A 19,531-nucleotide genomic window follows, 5' to 3' on the forward strand; every position below is an offset into this window, starting at 1 on the left:
CAAATTTGGAGCTGGGCCCTAACGCACTCAATGTTTCTCCGGGCCACTTATCTAGCAGGCATTCACAACGTAATAGCGGACCACCTCAGTTGTCAATTCCAACCTCACGAGTGGTCCCTGGATCCCGTCGTAGCGACCAAGATATTTCAACGTTGGGGTCAACCAACAGTAGACCTCTTTGCATCACAACTGAATTACAAAGTGGACAACTTTTGCTCCCTGCACAAGCAGAGAAACCGCTTACCCAGGGACGCCTTTGCTCGCCACTGGAATTTAGGCCTTCTATACGCATATCCCCGGATACCGCTAATAACCAAAACTCTAGTGAAGCTACAACAGGACAAAGGGTCCATGATACTCATAGCCCCATATTGGCCTCGACAAGTATGGTTTCCAAAACTCCTCATTCAGAGACCCAATTCACCTGGGCACAGCACCCACTCTCATAACTCAGGATCAGGGCAGGTTGCGTCATCCCAACCTTCAATCCCTATCCCTCACAGCATGGATGTTGAAAGCTTGATTCTACAACCTCTCAATCTTTAATCTAACGTTTCTCAAGTGCTTGTAGCTTCACGCGAACCCTCCACACGAAAGAACTATCGTGCTAAGTGGAAAAGATTTACCATGTGGTGTACACAAAACGGTATTGACCCTTTTTCCTGCACTACATCATCTGTGGCACCTCTCAGACTCTGGTCTCCAGACCGCATCGATATCAGTGCAACCCCTCATTAGTAGGTTTATAAGAGGTTTAATTCAACTTAAACCTCCACACCGACCACCAGTCACAGAATGGGACCTTAATGTAGTATTAATGAGGCTCATGCATTCTCCTTTTGAACCCATGGATTCCTGTGATGTTAAATTTCTTACTTAGAAGACGATATTCTTAATAGCCATCACATCTGCTGGAAGGGTTAGTGAGTTACAAGCACTTGTCACATACTCACCCTATACAAAATTCCTACATGACCGAGTGGTACTCCGTACACACCCAAAATATCTCCCCAAGGTAGTTACGGAATTCCACTTGAATCAATCTATCATCTTGCCTACTTTCTTCCCAAAACCGCACTCTCACCAAGGAGAGAGGGCTGTAAACGTGCTGTAAACGTGCGCTCGCATATTACTTAGATCGCACTGCAGCCCATAGGAAATCCACCCAGCTCTTTGTATCTTTTGATAAAAACAAACCTGGAAAAGCTGTGGGCAAACAAACTCTGTCTAACTTGCTTGCAGATTGTATAGAATTCTGTTATGAAAAAGCAGGCCTCCCTCTCCAAGGGCAAGCAAAGGCGCACTCAGTAAGAGCAATGTCAACATCAGTCGCACACTGTCGTTCAGTGCCAATAGCTGACATATGTAAAGCCACAACATGGAGTTCTCTTCACACCTTTGCGGCTCACTACTGCCTGGACAAGGAAGGATGACAGGATTCAGCCTATGGGCAATCTGTCTTAAAGAACTTGTTTCCAGTATGATCCCAACTCCTTCCACATCCAACCTTCTGTGATTTCAGGCTGCCTCATTTTTCCCAACAGTACACCAGTTGTTGTGCCTGTTGCACAAGTGTACACTGTTGGTCCAATACAAGGATGACTCAGCCTGTAGCTTGCTAATCACCCATATGTGAGGACTAGCATCCTGCTTGTCCTGGGATAAAGCAAAATTGCTTACCTTGTAATAGGTGTTATCCCAAGACAGCAGGATGTAGTCCTCACGAAACCCACCCGCCACCCCGCGGAGTTGGGTCCGATACATTTTATTATTTTATTTTTGGCTAAAGCTTATTGCTACAAACGAGACTGAAGGGAGACCCCTGTGGCTCGAAGGATCATGGCATGCTGGGCATGCTCAGTGGGCTCAGGATGCCAGTCAAAAGTTTCAAGAAACTTTAACAGAAAGTTTCCCGTGATAGGGCTCCGTCAGTGACGTCACCCATATGTGAGGACTACATCCTGCTGTCCTGGGATAACACCTATTACAAGGTAAGCAATTTTGCTCTTCTTTTGCTCATTCGAGGGCTATCGATTCTAAAATTTGTTGGAGGAGTTGCTGTATCAGCTTGGGTACATAGTAATACTGAGGGACTGCAGGTACTACACCAGGTTATGTGCCGGTGGCTGTGAAACTTTCTCTGTCTCCATCTGCTGGAAGGGAGGCAAAACCCAGGAGTCTGGACTGATCTGTGGTACTACAGGAACAAAAATGAGTAGGTAAGAATGAATTTTCCTTTAGGCCATGCTTTGCCTCTTCAGGAAGATGGAGAGAAAGAGAATGTATTTATTCTGGGCAGTGGCTTTTGGAGAAAGGAAGGGGAAGGGATGTGGATGGCATCTGCTTTGCTGTGCATTATGTGTGGAGGCACCTGCTGTCAGAAGGGGTGCTCCTTGTCTTCTATTTCAGCAGAAAGAAAATGTCTTTAGAGAGTGTTTTATTCCAGTCTATGAGCTTTTTCTTTGCAGTTTATTTGAGTTAGAGCAATTATGTAGCTCAGTGATTCCAAATAAATCCTTGCACAGAGGCTTATGTGATATTTGTCTCATCTCTCTCTCTCTTTTTGTGACCTCTGTCATTCTGTCCTTCCTCTTTCCTGTCCGGTCCCGGAAGCCTCTTTTGTCCTGTATGTGTGTTTTGACTAGACTGTAGTTCCTGCTTAGCAGGCACTCTCTCTTACGCTTGTCTGTACAGTGCTGCATATAAAATGATAAGCAGTAGTGGGCTCTATCATAGCCCTTGCTTTCTTTCTGTTTTCTAGCTGCGCTCAGCCGGTGCCCATGTCCTGCAGGAGCAGTTTTTTGCTGTTAGTACAGTTGGCAGCCTGGATGTATCAGAGAATGGTAATGTCATCAAGGGTTGCATGTGAGGGGAGGGTGGTAAAGGTATAATAAGATAAGGTTGTTTCCAAGGGTGTCTCAGGTATTTCTGACCCAGTGATGAGCCAGAGAGCGGTCACCGTGGTGCTTGGAGAAGAGAGGTGCTGCTGTGGCCGCATCTGGTGCACACAGCATAGATTTCAGCCCTTTGTTTTTATGGCTGGAAATTCCATGTAGGAAATGAAAGTCGGCTTTGCTCAACATAGAGAAAGAAAGAATGAGAAGCAGGTGGTCAAGCAAGAGCCCCAGAAAGTGCAGGGGAGCAGAATACATGGTGAATAGGGGGCCGCCTGAAGATATGGGATAGCAGGAGGGGCATGATATCTGGGGGATACAAAGGAATGGGATGTGGAAAGTATAGGGAAACAGGAGACCTGGAAAGCAGATGGGGGTTAGAGACCGGGAGCAGTAATGAAGAACAAGGTAGGAAAGTCTGGGAATCAGCAAGTACACTTCTTGTTTGATTCTTACTCTCTTCCCAGGATTTGACTCTGATCTGATCGCATTGATTCCGGCACTGGGGAAAAACAAGTCCCTGAATCACCTTTTCCTAGGCAAAAACTTCAATGTGAAATCCAGGTGGGTGTCTGGGTCTTTCCCCTTCTCAGGATGTGACATGGCTCGGGTTCTCAGCTTGTTCTTCTGTTCTCTGGGTGGGCATGGCTGGTATCATTCCTCTGGTGGTGACCATGTCCCTGCTGCTGTCATTGCAGGACCCTGGAGGAAATCTTGCAGAGGATAGTTCAGGTCATTCAGGAAGAAGACTGTGTGAGTTCTACTCTCTGTCAATCTCCATCCTCTGAGTTGTGAACTTACACGCCATATTCTGAAATATGTGCATGAAACATATTCCCTCTCTGTTCAGGCAGGCCAGTCTGCACAAGTGGGGTTATGCGCTCCTACCAGCAGATGGAGGCAGAGAAAACTGACTTGCTAATGCCACTCTGGTATAACCGTACACTGACATTCTCTGTTTCCTGTAGACTTACACCTGTCAGGAAGAGACAGGTTAATTGGCTCCTGAGGGGAAAGCTATTCACTCCCTCCCTTAGTTGAGCAGAGGGTAATCTTCCAAATTTTGGAAAAGAAAGCTTGGAGGTGAAGGCTTGTAGCCCTCTCCCCCCTGGTCACTCACCGGCTTCCAGGTCAGGTAAGAGGCCTTGGGCTCAGTCTACGTTTTGGCTTCCCTGTCCCGGTGAGCACTGTTGCTGTCCCTCCCTTCTGATTTGAGACCATCTTTAGGGACTGCAGTGATTTAAAAAAAGAAATTTCTGTCTGGGTTATTTCCTTCCCTCCTTGTTTAGCGCAATGGTAGCTTAAAAAAAAAAAAAAGCATATAGATATTGAGATCTTCAGCCTCTCCTCATAAGTCTTCCAATGAAGACCCCCCCCCCCCACTCCCCTCCCCATTTTGGTTATCCTTCTCTGGACCACCTCCATCCTGTCTCTATCTCTTTTGAGATACAGTCTCCAGTACTCCAGGTGAGGCCTCACCAAGGCCCTGTACAAGAGCTTCACCACCTCCTTTACCTGTACGTACCCAGATCAGTCCAGACAGCTAGGTTTTGCCTCCCTTCCAGCAGATGGAGACAGAGAAATTTTCAGAATCACCGGCATATAACCTGGTGTACCACGTGCAAACCCCTCAGTATTTCTCTGTCTCCAGCAGATGGAGAAGGTGCAAAACCTGCAGTTCTGAACCTCTTTTTCCAAAAAAAGAAGAAGAAAAGGATTTCCCTCCTAGGAAGTTGGCAGGTCCTGGTGGGACCATCCCTCCTAGTAGCAGGGCTAGACGAGCAGGGGTTGGTGACCCAAATTTTGCTCCAGGTCACCATGCTGGAGGTTGAAAGCTGGTGGTCCACTTCCCTCATCTTCTGGAGTTCAGGGGGAGAGAGAAAACCTTTGCAAGGCTCCAGATAAGGCTGTCTACTTTCCTTTTTCTCTTTGTGTGTTCTGTTAGGGTAAAGTTTAAAAAAAAAAAAAAAAAGAAGAAGAGTTTTTTTGTTTTCCTTTCAGGTCTTAGACAGCGCTCTCCCTAGCCTTGCAAAGCAGGGAGGCAGCTCTGGGATTTGTTCTCCGCTTCTCTTTCATTTTGCGGCTCCCAGAGGGTTGTTTTCCCTTCCCCTCCCCCCCCCCCGGTTCGGCTCTCCTCCGCTTGGCTCGTGGGAATCGCCAACATGCCGAAGAAGCTTCGATGCTCCATTTGTGGCCACGAGTCCTCGCTTTTGTCGCAGGACTCTCACTGCTCTCGGTGCCTTTCAGCAGGTGAAGGCACTTATCATTTTCTGCACGACAGCGCCGGTCTGGGGGGAGCCAAAGATGCGCGATGTGAGGCTAGTGATCCATTCCCATTGAGTGTGGGAACAGCAGCCATTTTGGACACTTTTGCTGCGCAGGCTCTGGCAGCTGTGGGGGAGGGGATCTCCCTCCGGTGCTCTCTTCTCCCAATTTAAGCCCTGAGGGGGGCCTGCGGGAGGCGGTCGGGAGAGGATTCCGATCCTACAGGGGAGGATTCAGATACTTGTTTCCCCTTTTCGCCAGAATTTGTGCTTTTAATGGACAAGGCCTTTCTGGCCCACCTTGCCGTGGGGCGGTCTTCTCGCAAGCGCAGGGAGGCTGACTGTTCATCTGGCAGGGAGCCCAAGTCCTCAAGGTCCTCAGGGGCCACTAGGGTCTGGAGGATTCATGGCCCCTCATTGTCGGGGGCCCAGGAGGAGGGTCTTCGGAGGAGTCTCTTCCGGATGGATCGCTCGGGGATGCCACCCATCCGAGAATACGACTGAAGTTCACTCTGTGGATAGGGACGATCCTAAGGTGCTCCACCTTTTTCAGAGAGACAAGCTAGGTCCCCTGGCCCCTGCTGTCCTACCAGAGTTAGGGATTCTGGCTCCCCGAGAGGACTTCGACCACGAGGCTGGGGATCCGGTCATGGCAGGCTTACGGGATCCAGCTAAGACCTTCCCTTTTCACAAGTCCGTGCGGCAGTTGATGGTCCGGGAGTGGGATACTCCAGAGATTGGCCTCAAGGTGAACAAGCTGTACCCCCTGCCTAAGGAAATTCTGGAGTTTCTGAGGGTACCAAAGGTGGATATGTCCGAGTCTGCAGTTACCAAGAAAATGACCATATCCGTGGTGGGGGCCGCGGCCCTCAAAGACTTGCAGGACAAAAAGCTGGAAGTTTACCTCAAAAGGATTTTCGAGGTCTCGGCTTTAGGCATTCAAGCCGCTGTCTGCAGTAGCTTTATGCTTTGGGTGTCTTTGAGGTGGGTGCAGCAACTCCAGGAGGATAAAGCTTTGTCGCCCTCTGAGACTCAGCACGCAGAACATCTAGAAGTGGCAGTCACTTATGGTGCTGATGCCCTTCATGACCTTATTTGGACTTCGTCGAGAACGATGGTGTCTGCAGTCTCAGCCTGGAGGCTCCTCTGGTCGCACAGTTCCAGTGGGGCTAAAAGCGCATTCTGCCAGAGCGCAGGAGGCCTGTTGGGCAGAGTGTCAGTTGTTATCTCCTCAGAAGAGTATGGTCCTCTCTTCATACTCTCACCAAGCACTATTGTTTGGATGCGAGGATGCAGAAGAATGCGGCCTTTGGTGAGAGTGTTCTTCGTGCAGGTCTTTTGGGTGCCCACCCAGTTTAGGGTTGCTTGGGTACGTCCCACTTGTCTGGACTGATCTAGGTTTGTCAGGAAATAGAAACTTCGTTCTTACCTGCTAATTTTCGTTCAGTGCAGAAGCCCACCCCGTCGCTACCGAAAGACTGAATTTCCTTACCTGGAAGATCCTTTTATAAGGAGAACTTGATAGTTTGTATATACGTTCTGTTCAGAGTTTATCAGACTGGTTTTTGGAGTTTCTGGAAGTTTTGGGGGCTCCAGTTCAGAGGTTCCAACTCTAGGTAGCCTGTTCTCCCTGGAAAGGGTTCTGAGGGAATAATATCTGGCTTGGGTACAGGTCAATACTGAGGGACTGCAGGTGGCACTCTTGGTTATGTAGCAGTGCCTCAAAGTTTTTGCTCTCTGCCTCCATCTGCTAGCAGGGAGGCAAAACCCACTTGTATGGACTGATCTGGGGTATTACAGGAACGAAAATTAGCAGGTAAGAACCAATTTTCCTTTCATTATTATGACAGCATACATTGTATGAGAACCAAATATGGAAGTGATCAAATTACCACAGACTTTACATACACCAAATACACAATTATAAAATATATTTCCACACCTCCATGAATTAAAAATAATCATAAACATCCTCACAACCACATATTCACTTTTTGTAATGATGGAAAATCTATAGATTTGTGTGATAACGCCAAAGTAACAGTGTATAGGTGTGTATCCATATCAACACCCCAACTTGCACTCGTGGAGAATCTATAATATGCCCCAATAACAGGCCCAGCTGGTTCACCTATAAGGCTTCTTCAGGGGGATCACTAATCTCACCCTCTGTCTGATATAGTTCCATTCACTAATTGAGAATGGACTGCTAAAGTTGATCTGTATTCACATGATGTGTTCCTCGAAGTATCAAACTTCCAATTTGCACATGACTCTTCATATGTTAAGATGACCACAATTCTTGACATCAACTGAATATGTGATTTATATATGAAATAACTACCACTTGAAACACCCAAACGCACTCCAATCATATATCACGCACGGTATGAAGTCAACGAGCCAAGTGGCTACGAGATTCTAAATGCACCATCGTAAAAAACGGCATTGACTAAAATGTGATATATATTTTTTAAGTTTATTATCCTTTATTTAATATAGAGATCAGTTAGAGCCTATATTTCTCTTTCATTCCATGATTGCCTTCCTTTATTAGTCGTTCGTGTCTCACTTCAATTCATTCTGTCTGTAGTTCTTTTGTCCCTCTGCCTCTTATCATGCTTGCTCTCTCTCTCACTCTCTCTCTATATATATCTAGTTATCCTTTTCTTTCACTGAATCTCTCTTTCTCATGCCCCCTAGTCCCTACAATCTCTCTCTGTAGCGGACTCCCGGCTGAAGTCTCGGACCAGTGTTCTTATTAATGCTCTGGGTAGCAACACCTGCCTGACCAAAGTGGACATCAGTGGCAACTCCATGGAAGATATTGGGGCCAAGATGCTAGCTAAAGCTCTGCAGATCAACAGCACCCTGAGGTAGGGTTAACTCCTTTGATAAGGCATTGGGCGACTCCCCTGAATTGATACGGGAACACATGGGTCCCCTTCTAAGCCCTCTGAAGTTGATGTTCCTCCATAATTAGTTGGCCCTACTCTTATTTTACAGGACAATCTTATGGGACAGGAACAATACATCAGCTATTGGCTTCCTGGATGTAGCTCGAGCCCTGGAGAAGTAAGCGACATGTTTGCAGTGTGTCAACACTTCCTCTCACATGGGGTTAGCTCATTGACCTCTCTATTCTGTTTCTCCTTCTTCTCTATTTACTCCTTCATTGTTTCCCTTTCTCTGCTTTCTTTTTCCATTTACTCGCTCTCCTAGTTCTGTAATGTATCCTGTAAGCAGGCACACTTTGACCCTTCTGCTATTTTTCCCTTCCTCCTGTGCCCTTCCCATTTGGCTTTCTCCCCTGCTCTGGAGCTAAGCAGTCTGTTATGACACAGAGAAGGATAGCTATAAGTCAGGGCAACACCTCCTTTCTTTTCTTTCCTGGACTTGGTTTCTGAATGGGATATATAGTGCCTCCTGACACCTCATCTGTTTTCATCCCATAGTAATTATTCCCTGAAGTTCATGACCTTTCCGATCAGTGACATCACTCAGGCATATCGCAACAATCCAGAGAAGACAGAGGAGGCGTGGCAAAAGGTGGGTTACTGCCCTCAGGTGTTTGGGGATCTTGGTTGATGGATCACATTCAAACCACATTTCCCTTTCTCATACTGCCTCATGGATTTTCTCATATTTCTCTACCGTTCTCTTTTTCTGGCAGATCCAGTGGAGTCTCTTGCGGAACAATCACTCACAAACCTTCTCCCAGCAGCAGGTCTTTCGTCTTCACCAGGGTATAGTCACCAGCTCTGCAGAGCAAGTAAACAGTCTTCCCTTATCTTCATTCATACCCTTCCTGCTTACAGCTGTCCCACAGTCTGCCTGTGAGTCCTTTCATCTGTCTGCCCCTGTGAATGTCTAAGGATGTACCCAACTGTCCTTTCATCTGTATACCTAACCATGTGTCTAAGTATCTGTCCAACTATTTCACCTTTCCTCTGTCTACCCCAAATGTGTCCAAGTATCTGTCCAAATGTCCATTCATCCTTTCATCTGATCAACTATCCATTTATCTAAGTGTCAGTGGGAAAGACTATGGAGGAAAAACAAAACGGATCAGAATAAACTTTTATGTAAATGTACCATTCCTTATCATCCTGCTACATCAGTCCAGACATGGTCTAGTAGGATTCAAGGAAAGGAAATTATCAGGTAAGGCTAAATTTCTCCTTATGCCACCTCTTATCCAGGAGTTAAATGTGTACACCTATCTGCCTTGCGCAGCAATAGCTAATACCCTTATTAACATGGAATTAGCATGTACCCATGCTAATCCTGGTGCAGATTTCAACCTGGATTTTAGCACCTAAAAATCCCATTACTTACCAGGATTATGTGTGGAAAAATTCACACTAAAACATAGACTCAAATCTGTGCTAATGTCAGTGCAGTTTTACCCTGGCCCCTCTGGCAGCACTACACTAGCTGTGGGACATTGAGAGGGATGGTAGCTTGTTGGATTCCCTCTGTCTGTTGGAACTAATAAAAAAAAAAAATTACCTCTCTCCCCTTACCCCCATTTCCTGGTATCTTGGCAGATGATGGACCGACTGTGCATCAGGGTACAGGAGGAGGTTCGAGCGCTGAGAAGCTGTCCTGCAGAATCTGTCCAGGAGGATGTATTGTGTGCAAGACAGATCATGAAGGATGCAAAGAATTCACGAGCAGTGAGGGGCCATCTCTGTTTCCTCCTACTATAGAGAAGTTTATGCTCATCTTTTCAGTCCTGCCATCATCCTTTCACACCACCACCTCTGTTCCCCACTTTTATATCCTGCTCTTTTTCGTATCACTTGTCAGCCTTGGTCATTCCCTAGGAGCCATTGTTCTGTCTCTTAGATCATGTTTTCTGTCTCTGACTCTTTCTTCCTCACACTTTCTCCTTCTTGCTGTATCTGTCCATCTCCCTCTCTCACTGTTTCCATCTCTCTTCTTGGTATCCTATCAGCTCTTCCCCAGCTTGTATGAGCTGGGACACATTCTGGCTAGTGATGGGCCTGTCCGGCACCGGCTGGAATCAGTGGCTACTGAAGTCTCCAAAGCAGTGGACAAGGAGCTGCAGGTGAGCAAGAGAGACTGACATGATTTGTCTGAAGGAATAGAAGGTGCTAGTGGTGCATGCAGGTTCTCAGTGGAAGGTCTCTCTGTTTTCTTTGGCAGGTAACTCTGGAGTCAATGGTGAGCCTGGCCCAGGAACTCTGCCCCTGTGCCTCAAGGGCAGCCGAGGGCCACAGCAAGATGCTGAGCGCCGTGTCGGAGCGAGTCACCGTGCCACGCAGCTTCATTCGGGGCATCCTCTTGGAGCAGGCCGGCTTGGACATCCAGAACAAGCTTAAGTGAGACTTATGGACCACCAGCTGAACAGAGAAGGGAGCAGCTGGAATAGAATGCAGGGCCAGAGTGGTGGGAGAGGGGTTCTTGGGCACCAAATTACTGGGCAAGATGAGTAGAGAAGGAAGTGAAGAATCGTTGGCTCTCCTAGGGCTCAGAAATGATTTCCTGCCTAATACACTAACCCAGATCTCTCTCATTCTCCCTTCAGTGAGGTTAAGCTGTCTGTCGTCACCTACCTGACAAACTCCATTGTAGATGAGGTGCTGCAAGGACTGTACAACTCACACAAGAAGCTGGTAATCCTGCAGTTTCATCTTCCACTACCAGTTACAGATTTTGCTAGGTCCAGTCTTTCATGGTGGCTTGGCCAGGACCATTTGTGCCGCGGGGTGGACCTCGAGGTGCCTCAATGGATGGTGGTGACTATTGACGCCAGTCTCTCCAATTGGGAGGGCTGTGTATTGGTCCCAGTTGGTTTTGCGCTTTTGATGGGTCATCCTTTTGAACCTTTGAGGGAGATTTCATCCAAGCTTCTGACTCTTAAAGCAGTGTTCTTGGTGGCCATCTGTTCAGCAAGGCAGAGTTCAGAATTGCAGGCCCTGTCTTTTAGAGAATCTTTTTAATTTATCACTGAGATGTTGAAGATTCATACAGTTCCATCCTTTTTTTCAATGTTGGTTTCACCTTCCATCTTAATCGGGTGATGTCTTCCTTTCATAGGGAGTCCATCCAGGAAGAATAATCTCAACTTTGTAGTGTGCATATGAGGAGTTCAGAAAGTTGGATCAAAATACTTAGGCCCACCAAACAGAAGACTTGGTGGGCCTAAGGAAGGCGAAGCAGCTTCTAAGGCTGAGGGGGATATGATAGAGGTGTTTAAAATCATGAGAGGTCTAGAACGGGTAGATGTGAATCGGTTATTTACTCTTTCGGATAGTAGAAAGACTAGGGGGCACTCCATGAAGTTAGCATGGGGCACATTTAAAACTAATCGGAGAAAGTTCTTTTTTACTCAACGCACAATTAAACTCTGGAATTTGTTGCCAGAGGATGTGGTTAGTGCAGTTAATATAGCTGTGTTTAAAAAAGGATTGGATAAGTTCTTGGAGGAGAAGTCCATTACCTGCTATTAAGTTCACTTAGAGAATAGCCACTGCCATTAGCAATGGTTACATGGAATAGACTTAGTTTTTGGGTACTTGCCAGGTTCTTATGGCCTGGATTGGCCACTGTTGGAAACAGGATGCTGGGCGTGATGGACCCTTGGTCTGACCCAGTATGGCATTTTCTTATGTTCTTATGTTCTTATGATGGTGCGCTGGATTAATTGGAGCAGCCTGAACCAATCTGCCCCTGCTTCCGTGCAGTTTGTAATCCACCAAAGGACATCGTCTCTTATCCCATGACTTTTTAGTTTTCTTAGAAGCCTCTCATGAGGGACTTTATCAAATGCCTTCTGAAAATCCAAATACACTACATCATCCGGTTCACCGTTATCCACATGTTTATTAACTCCTTCAAAAAAAATAAAGCAGATTTGTGAGGCAAGACATCCCTCGTGTAAATCCATGTGGACTATGTTCCATTAAACCATGTCTTTCTATATGCTCTGTGATTTTGATCTTTAGAATAGTTTCCCCGGCACTGAAGTCAGGCTTACTGGTCTATAGTTTCCCAGATCGCTCTGGAGCCCTTTTTAAATATTGTGGTTACGTTGGCCACCCTCCAGTCTTCAGGTACAATGGATGATTTTAATGGCAGGTTACAAATTTTAAATAATAGATCTGAAATTTCATTTTTGAGGTCCTTCAGAACCCTGAGGTGCATACCATCCAATCCAGGTGATTTACTACTCTTTAGTTTGTCAGTCAGACTGGCCTACTACATCTTCCAGGTTCACAGTGATTTGGTTCAGTTCATCTGACTCATCACCCATGAAAACCATCTCCAGAACTGGTATCTCCCCATCATCGTCATTAGTAAACACGAAAGCAAAGAATTCATTTAGTCTTTCTGCAATGGCCTTATCTTCCCTAAGAGCCCCTTTAACCCCTTGATCATCTAACGGTCCAACTGACACAGGTTTCTTGTTTCAGATATATTTAAATTTTTATTATGCGTTTTAGCCTCTATGGCCAATTTCATTTCAAATTCTCTCTTAACCTGCCTTATTGCTTACACTTAACTTGACAATGCTTATGCTTTTTCCTATTTTCTTGAGATGGCTCCTTCTTCCAATTTTTAAAGGATTTCTTTTGGCTAAAATAACCTCTTTCACCTCACCTTTTAACCATGCCGGTAATCTTTTTGCCTTCCTTCCACCTTTCTTAATGCATATGGGGATTACTAGGACACAAATAGCTTTGTGGATGCAGTTACATTTAGTTTTGCCTCTTCAAATTTGCAAATTGGTCTTCCTTACATTCTTTTTCAAAGCATTATTGACTGGATGTTCGAGTCAGAGAGGAATCTTCCTTTGGCTTGGAGATTTTGAGAGCAGGTTTGTCAGTATCTGCCCATTTGAGAGATAGCTTAGGTACATTACATGCATCTGGACCGGTCTGGCTGGATGAAAAGGAAGGAGAAATTTAGGCTTACCTGATAATTTCCTTTCCTTTCCAGCCACGACCCTCCCTATTCTGCCAAATGTGATTTCAGCTTATTATTATATTTTAAGAAGTTTCCTGTATTTGTTTTTTGGTATGTGAAGAATAGTAAAACTGTTTGTCATTTATTATTTTTTTAACAATCTGTTTATCTGAGTCAAAATAAGTAAATACAATACTTAAAAAAGCAAGATAGATCAAGAGTAGAAACATTTGAATCCAATATACTTAGAAAAGTATCCCCAAATGACTCACAGTTTCAATAACCACCCCCATATACATACCACTCACAAATACATTCACTCACACAGTTGCTTATGAGTGCAAATAAATCAAAAAGCAAAAGAAAAGTATAAAAGTAGTATGCTTTCAAAACAATCCACAGAAGTACAATTCAACCATTTAGCCAGATTGTCTAATTACCGACCAAAGATGAAAATACCCTTGTTGTGCAAGCATACCCCTAAAACTACACACTTCCCTCTTCCTCAGCAACTCCAATGTTGCAGTTTGTTACCTGAAAGGTTTAATAATGCATGAACTTCGAGCCTTTTCTTTTGGAAGGAAATCAGTAGAACCAGGGGGTCATGAAATGAAACCCAAGGGGGGATGACTCAGAACCAAAGTCAGGAAATATTTTTTCACAGAGAGAGGGTGGTGGATGTGTTCCGGAGGAGGTGGCGAAGATGAAAACAAAATCAAAGAATTCAAAGGGGCATGGGATAAACATGGTGGAACCCTAAAGGCTAGAGGATGGAAAAAGAAAAAAGTGCATGGGGGGTAACTTGCTAATGAGGTGGTTACTTCCTTTAACTGAATGTATGGGGATTACTACCCTTAACCGATAAGCCTTGATGCAAATGCAACATTGCTCTCCCCTTCAACGGCATAGGGAAAAAAGGAATTGGATTCAGATAACAACCAACGAGGTCCTCTACTTTTATGGTCTGGGAAACTGATAAGCTTGGGAGTAATCTGCACGGAGCAGCAGTTACTAACCTTAACATAAAGCATGGATTTATTTGATTCCTTTGACGCAACTGCAACATCACTCTCCCCTTTGACAATGGGGGTGGGGTGAAATTGGATTCAGATGATAAGCAACATGGGCTCTTTCTTTAATGGTCTGGGATACTGATACACAGACAGAAGGAGAAATGTTCAATGCAGCCAGCAGATGGTAGCATTTCCATGGCAAGAAAGGGAGAGTAGAAGGCTGCCAAACATCCGGGCAACCTGTAATCTGAAACATCTATGTGTGAACACTCAGTATTGGGAGAGTCTGGATGTGTGTACTGTGGCTAATATACTATATAGAGAGTATATATATATATATATTCTTACAACAGATTATTTGAACAGTGCATGTCTGCCTGTAATTTTAAATGCATGTATGCCCTCTCTTAATGTCTGCTTTTGCCAGTCGCATCACATGGTTCAGCTAAGAAAGCTGGTGGAACAAGAGGAAGGGATGGTGTCCCTACCGCTCGAACCAGCCCCAAGGGACAAGCGGAAGGAGCATGAAGAGATGGCAGATGATGAGCTCTCCACCGGCATCGTAAGCAGACTCTCTGTGCCTCCCCACTCCCCCATCTGAGCTCCTGCTAAACCTGCGGGGGGTGGAGGGGGGGCACTTGCTGTGCAGTGGGATATTGCACCAGAGAGACCCAATAGGATTCTGGGGTAGGATGGGTTTGGGAGTGAGATACAAAGCCATGATACAGTTTCAGCGTTGAGATTTTAAGGCTCCCCTGAAGAGAGGGTGTTTGCTTTATTGGCCTGGCAATTTACCTTTGCTTTTTTTGGGCTTACAGGTCAATAATAGTCCCAATAACTTGGGGTGGGATTTTTGTATTTTATAAACCTCTTCTCTCATTGTTGCGACAGTCTGTAGCCAAGGGCCACAGACAATGGCTCCTTCCAGAAGTTAGTGCACATGCATTCTGTGTCTCGCCACTAGGGGTTGCCATTGTAAAATGGCTGAGATCCTGCCTCATCCCACCAGCCCCAGCCAACCTTGTCTCCAGCAGGGCCACTGGGCCAGCCTTCTTTACATTTAATAGACGTGACACTCCTTTGGCCTGAAGACTGTCACTGTTATTGAGAGACAGATACTCAGATAACTCAAAGAGATCAGGCACAAGAAACAAACCTTTTTCAGAGGGAAGAAGTCACGATCCAAAAGGGGTAGACTCAGGAGTAGCATCAGAAAATATTTCTTTGCGGAAAGGGTGGTGGACGTATGGAAGGGTCTCCCAGGGGAGGTGATGGAGGCAAAAACCACAGCAGAATTCAAAAGGGCTGGGACAGGTGCAGAGGGTTCCAGATCATGAACGGGGGGGGGGGGGGGGGGGAGGGAAAGCCAGAGATCACTGGGTCTGTGACCCTGCACCAGGAATGAAGCTGGGCAGAGACTAGAGGGTTCTTAACGAACGTTAACTACCGCCACGCTGTTTCATCCTGTCCCAGCACAAAGCTCTGCTAATAATTATCTTGTCAGGATTACTGCCCTGCTTCAAGCAAGTTTTCTTAGCTCCCGACATTTACTTAATTGTTTTTATTTCTAAGCATTTCCTAAAGGTGGGCCCAAAGCTGATTACATAAAGGAACAAGGCATGGTGTACATATGTGCAGATATGATATATGGATAGGAGGTAGACTGCAAGTAGATAGGAAATGAGGAACCTCCCCCAGCCTCTTTATTGAAGAAGAAAGGGCTGACATGGGTTGCACTACCCCCTTCCATGGCTGATCCAGCTCTCTCTGCCTTTTCATTAGGACACCATTGCCATCAAAAGGCAGCTGTACTGTAGGAAGATCCGGCCTGTTTCTGCATTTATCAGTGAGTATGCCTCTGCACCTTTCCAACGGCACCACCCAGGGCCGCTGCTAGCATTTTCACTGTGCTGCCCCCCTCCTCGTTTTTTGGTTTGTTTTTTTAAACATAGAATACCCCACCTCAATTAAACATGCAGATCAGACTCACCCTCACCAAATTCAGAGACTACAAACTATAAACAGAAATTGAACCGCAAACTGCAATAAGCCAGACTCTGTATGTAATTCAGCAATGGAGAAACAGAAACATCGCCAGTCCTCATAAATCATTCATCAAACAATAAAATCAAGGAATATAAATCCATCATATTAGTAAAACCATACTTATAAAAAGAATATTTCCCATGATCTAAGGAACAGATGGTCTAACATCCAATAATTAAGAGGTCATACAATATTTAAAACATTTCCCAAACAACAATAAATTATTTCAAAATGGCAGACACAGACATCCAATAAGTAAAACTAGTAAAGATGGAAAATTTACCACTCTCCATACCTGAAAATGTTTTATTTTCAGTCATCCTGAGTAAGGCATGGATTAGTGAGGCAGCACAAATTTTCTACACACACACCCCCCCAGGCAGGCTCCCATTCACACACACACACACACACAACCCTCCAGTCAGGCTCCCATTCACACACACCACACCCCCAGGTCAGGCTCACACCAGCGGGAGCCATTCTTTTGTTCCTAAACATACCCAGATCAGGCCAGAGACGTGGGTTTTGCCTCCCCACCAGCAGATAAGGAGTCAGCGAAACAAAACTTTGAGGCGCTGCTACATAAGAGAGCGCCACCTGCAGTCCCTCAGTATTTCTCTGTCTCCAGCAAATGGTAGAGGTGCAACCCTGCGGTCTGAGATAGAGAAAGAGAAAACCAGAAATTCCTGAACATACCCAGATCAGTCCAGAAAAGTGGGTGGTGTATCCCTACCAGTAGATGGAGTCAGAGAACAGTTAGAACTTTGGGCACTGCTACATAACGAGAGGGCCACCTGCAGTCCCTCAGTATTTCTCTGACTCCAGTGAGTGGTACAAATGCACACCTGCAGTCTTTAGTTATATTTTTTTATTTAGTTAGTTAGAATTTAATTTTTTGGTTTACTGTCGCTTCCTGAGGTGTTAGGCGCCTTCGTGGGCCATCCCTCAGTAGAAGCCAGGCGTCCGGGGAATTGGATATTCCTGTCAGGGTTTCGCCCGCCACAGTTCAGTGTCTGACGACCAGGGGCTCCTGGCTACTCACCAATGTCTCTGCTACAGCTACTCCCTTATCTCCTGCAACAGCTTTTCTCTGTGTCTTCGCGAACTTCGGTGGCACAGATTCTGGCCTTTTTACAGAGGCCTAATGAAGGGTTTAGTTCCCTGAGAGTGCAGATGTTGGCCTTGGCCTGCTCATGGGGCAAGGTTCATGGATCCTCTCTGGCTGCGCATCCAGATGTGGTGCGTTTCCTCTGAGGGGCAAAGCATTTGCACCCCCCTGTTCATAAGATGAGTCCTTCTTGGAGCCTTAACTTAGTCCTTAAGGTGTTGTGTGATGCTCCATTTGAGCCTCTTAAGAGGGCCATAATAAAAGATCTGAGTTTGAAAGTGGTTTTCTTGGTGGCGATTTGTTCAGCCAGAACAGTGTCTGAACTTCAAGCCCTGTCATGTAAGGAACCCTTTTTGCGGATTTTGGATTCCGGGGGCTCTCTGCGGACGGTTCCATCATTTCTGCCGAAGGTAGTTTCAGCAAGTCAATTGGTGGGACTTCCGGTTTTTACAAATCTGGAGGTAGGTGCGCCTCATGTAAAGGAGTTAAAGCACCTGGACGTCAGAAGGGCTGTGATGCGTTATCTTGAGGTCACTAACAGTTTCAGATTGTAGGATCACCTTTATGTGCTATGGAGTGGTGCAAAAACGGTCACAAAGATTCAAAGGCCATGATTGCGCATTTGTTGAAGGAGGCCATTGGTTCCACCTACATCTGTCGCGGTCGTCCTATCCTGGAGGGGTTAAGGGCTCATTCTACCCATTCCCAGGTGGCCTCCTGGGCAGAATGTCAACTAGTACCGCCACAAGAGATTTGCAGGGCGGCTTCTTGGAAGTCTTTACATACCTTTGCCAGACACCATCGATTGGATGTCCAAGCCCTGGACGTCGGCAGTTCCGGTGAAAGTGTTCTTCGAGCGGGACTCTCACAGTCTCACCCCGGTTAGGGAAGCTTTGCTACATCCCAGGAGTCTGGACTGATCTGGTTATGTACAGGGAAAGGAAGATTGGTTCCTACCTGCTAATGTTTGTTCCTGTAGTACCACAGATCAGTCCAGAGTCCTGCCCGATGGTGGAGAGCAGTGTTTGGAGAGTCCGCTAGATCTGTGTATTATGATTCTGAAGATTTCTGAAGAATGGCACAGGTTTCCCCTTGAGGTTTTTCAGATACGGTTATAATTTTCATTTATGAATTTTCCTCCTTCCTCTGCTCGTTCCGGGGAGTATTATAGAGTTGATTTATTAAGTTTTGTTTAAAAAATGTATGCTTGGGTATTTGGTAATACTGAGGAGCTGCAGGTGGCACAGCGGATTAAGAGGCGGTGCCTGCGAAACTTTCGCTGTCTCCATCTGCTGGAAGGGAAGCAAAACCCAGGAGTCTGGACTGATCTGTGGTACTACAGGAACGAAAATTAACAGGTAAGAACCAATTTTCCTTTCTGTTTGTATTTCCTGCTCTCTTCCACTCTTTCTCTTTTTCTCTGCCCTATTTTTTCTGCTCATTTTTTTGTTATTCTTCCCCCCTTTTCCCATTCCCTCTTTCCTCGTCCCATTCCCTCTCTCTACTTTCTAATCAAAATTTCCCTCCCTCCCTCCTTCTTCATTTCTTTCTCTTTCTTTCCCTCCCAGGTGTCAGCGAGCACGACCTGGATCTCCAGGCCTTGGAGATGGAATCTCCTTCAGGCTGGTTTTCTTCCTCTACTAGCAGCCAGTACTCTCGGTCCCGTAGCACCTCTTTCGAGGCTCTTGTCGATTTGCCCACTGATGGCACAAAATTGGAACACCAGACCCGGGAGCGGCCTCGCCCACGCCGTACCACCCGCCGGAGATCTACTAAACACAGCGTGAGCCTCTCGTCTTTCTCTATATGTGTCTCTCAAATTCCTTGTGCGTGTCCCTCACACACACTTACTCTGGGTTTTTCTCTGGTTGTCCATCTTTCTCTTTCTTAGACTTCCTCAGTGTGCCTGTCTCCCTCTCATTCTGTGTGTGTGTGTGTGTGTGTGTGTGTCTCTCTCTCTGTTGCTCTGTGTGCCTCCCTGCCTTGGCAGGTGACACAGGAGATGCATTATTATCACTGTCAGGAATAAGAGGCCGGGCAGGAATGAGAGCATGGGAAAGGTATGTGAGGTCCTAGGATAGGAGACTCCCTCTCACTCCTTCCCTCTGACCTCCCCACAGTTGCGAGTACCCACAGTAGATCCTCTGCGGCAGGAGAATGGGACAGTCACTCGCCTAGATGAGGGACTGGATGAATTTTTTGGGAAGAAGATCATCTCAGATAGCTCCAGGTAACATCCCTATAAACTCCATCATCGTTTCATTGTGGTGT

The 19,531-nt window shown here is 46.0% G+C and overlaps 1 protein-coding gene across 3 annotated transcripts in view; it reads left to right on the plus strand.

Annotated features, from left to right (window-relative positions):
* CARMIL3 (capping protein regulator and myosin 1 linker 3) overlaps nt 1-19,531 on the plus strand; it is a 96,752-nt gene that overhangs the window by 60,917 nt on the left and 16,304 nt on the right. For all 3 annotated transcript variants that reach the window (XM_029579353.1, XM_029579354.1, XM_029579355.1), the window contains exons 18-32: nt 2,762-2,843; nt 3,362-3,458; nt 3,593-3,647; nt 7,862-8,034; nt 8,165-8,233; nt 8,614-8,707; nt 8,832-8,930; nt 9,709-9,837; nt 10,119-10,232; nt 10,331-10,506; nt 10,713-10,800; nt 14,534-14,668; nt 15,889-15,952; nt 18,829-19,043; nt 19,381-19,490. In XM_029579353.1, coding sequence (XP_029435213.1) covers nt 2,762-2,843; nt 3,362-3,458; nt 3,593-3,647; nt 7,862-8,034; nt 8,165-8,233; nt 8,614-8,707; nt 8,832-8,930; nt 9,709-9,837; nt 10,119-10,232; nt 10,331-10,506; nt 10,713-10,800; nt 14,534-14,668; nt 15,889-15,952; nt 18,829-19,043; nt 19,381-19,490 — 1,700 coding nt within the window. The remainder of the gene's footprint in view (nt 1-2,761; nt 2,844-3,361; nt 3,459-3,592; nt 3,648-7,861; nt 8,035-8,164; nt 8,234-8,613; nt 8,708-8,831; nt 8,931-9,708; nt 9,838-10,118; nt 10,233-10,330; nt 10,507-10,712; nt 10,801-14,533; nt 14,669-15,888; nt 15,953-18,828; nt 19,044-19,380; nt 19,491-19,531) is intronic.

This window comes from Rhinatrema bivittatum, chromosome 16, assembly GCF_901001135.1.
Source record: "Rhinatrema bivittatum chromosome 16, aRhiBiv1.1, whole genome shotgun sequence".
NCBI lineage: Eukaryota > Metazoa > Chordata > Amphibia > Gymnophiona > Rhinatrematidae > Rhinatrema > Rhinatrema bivittatum.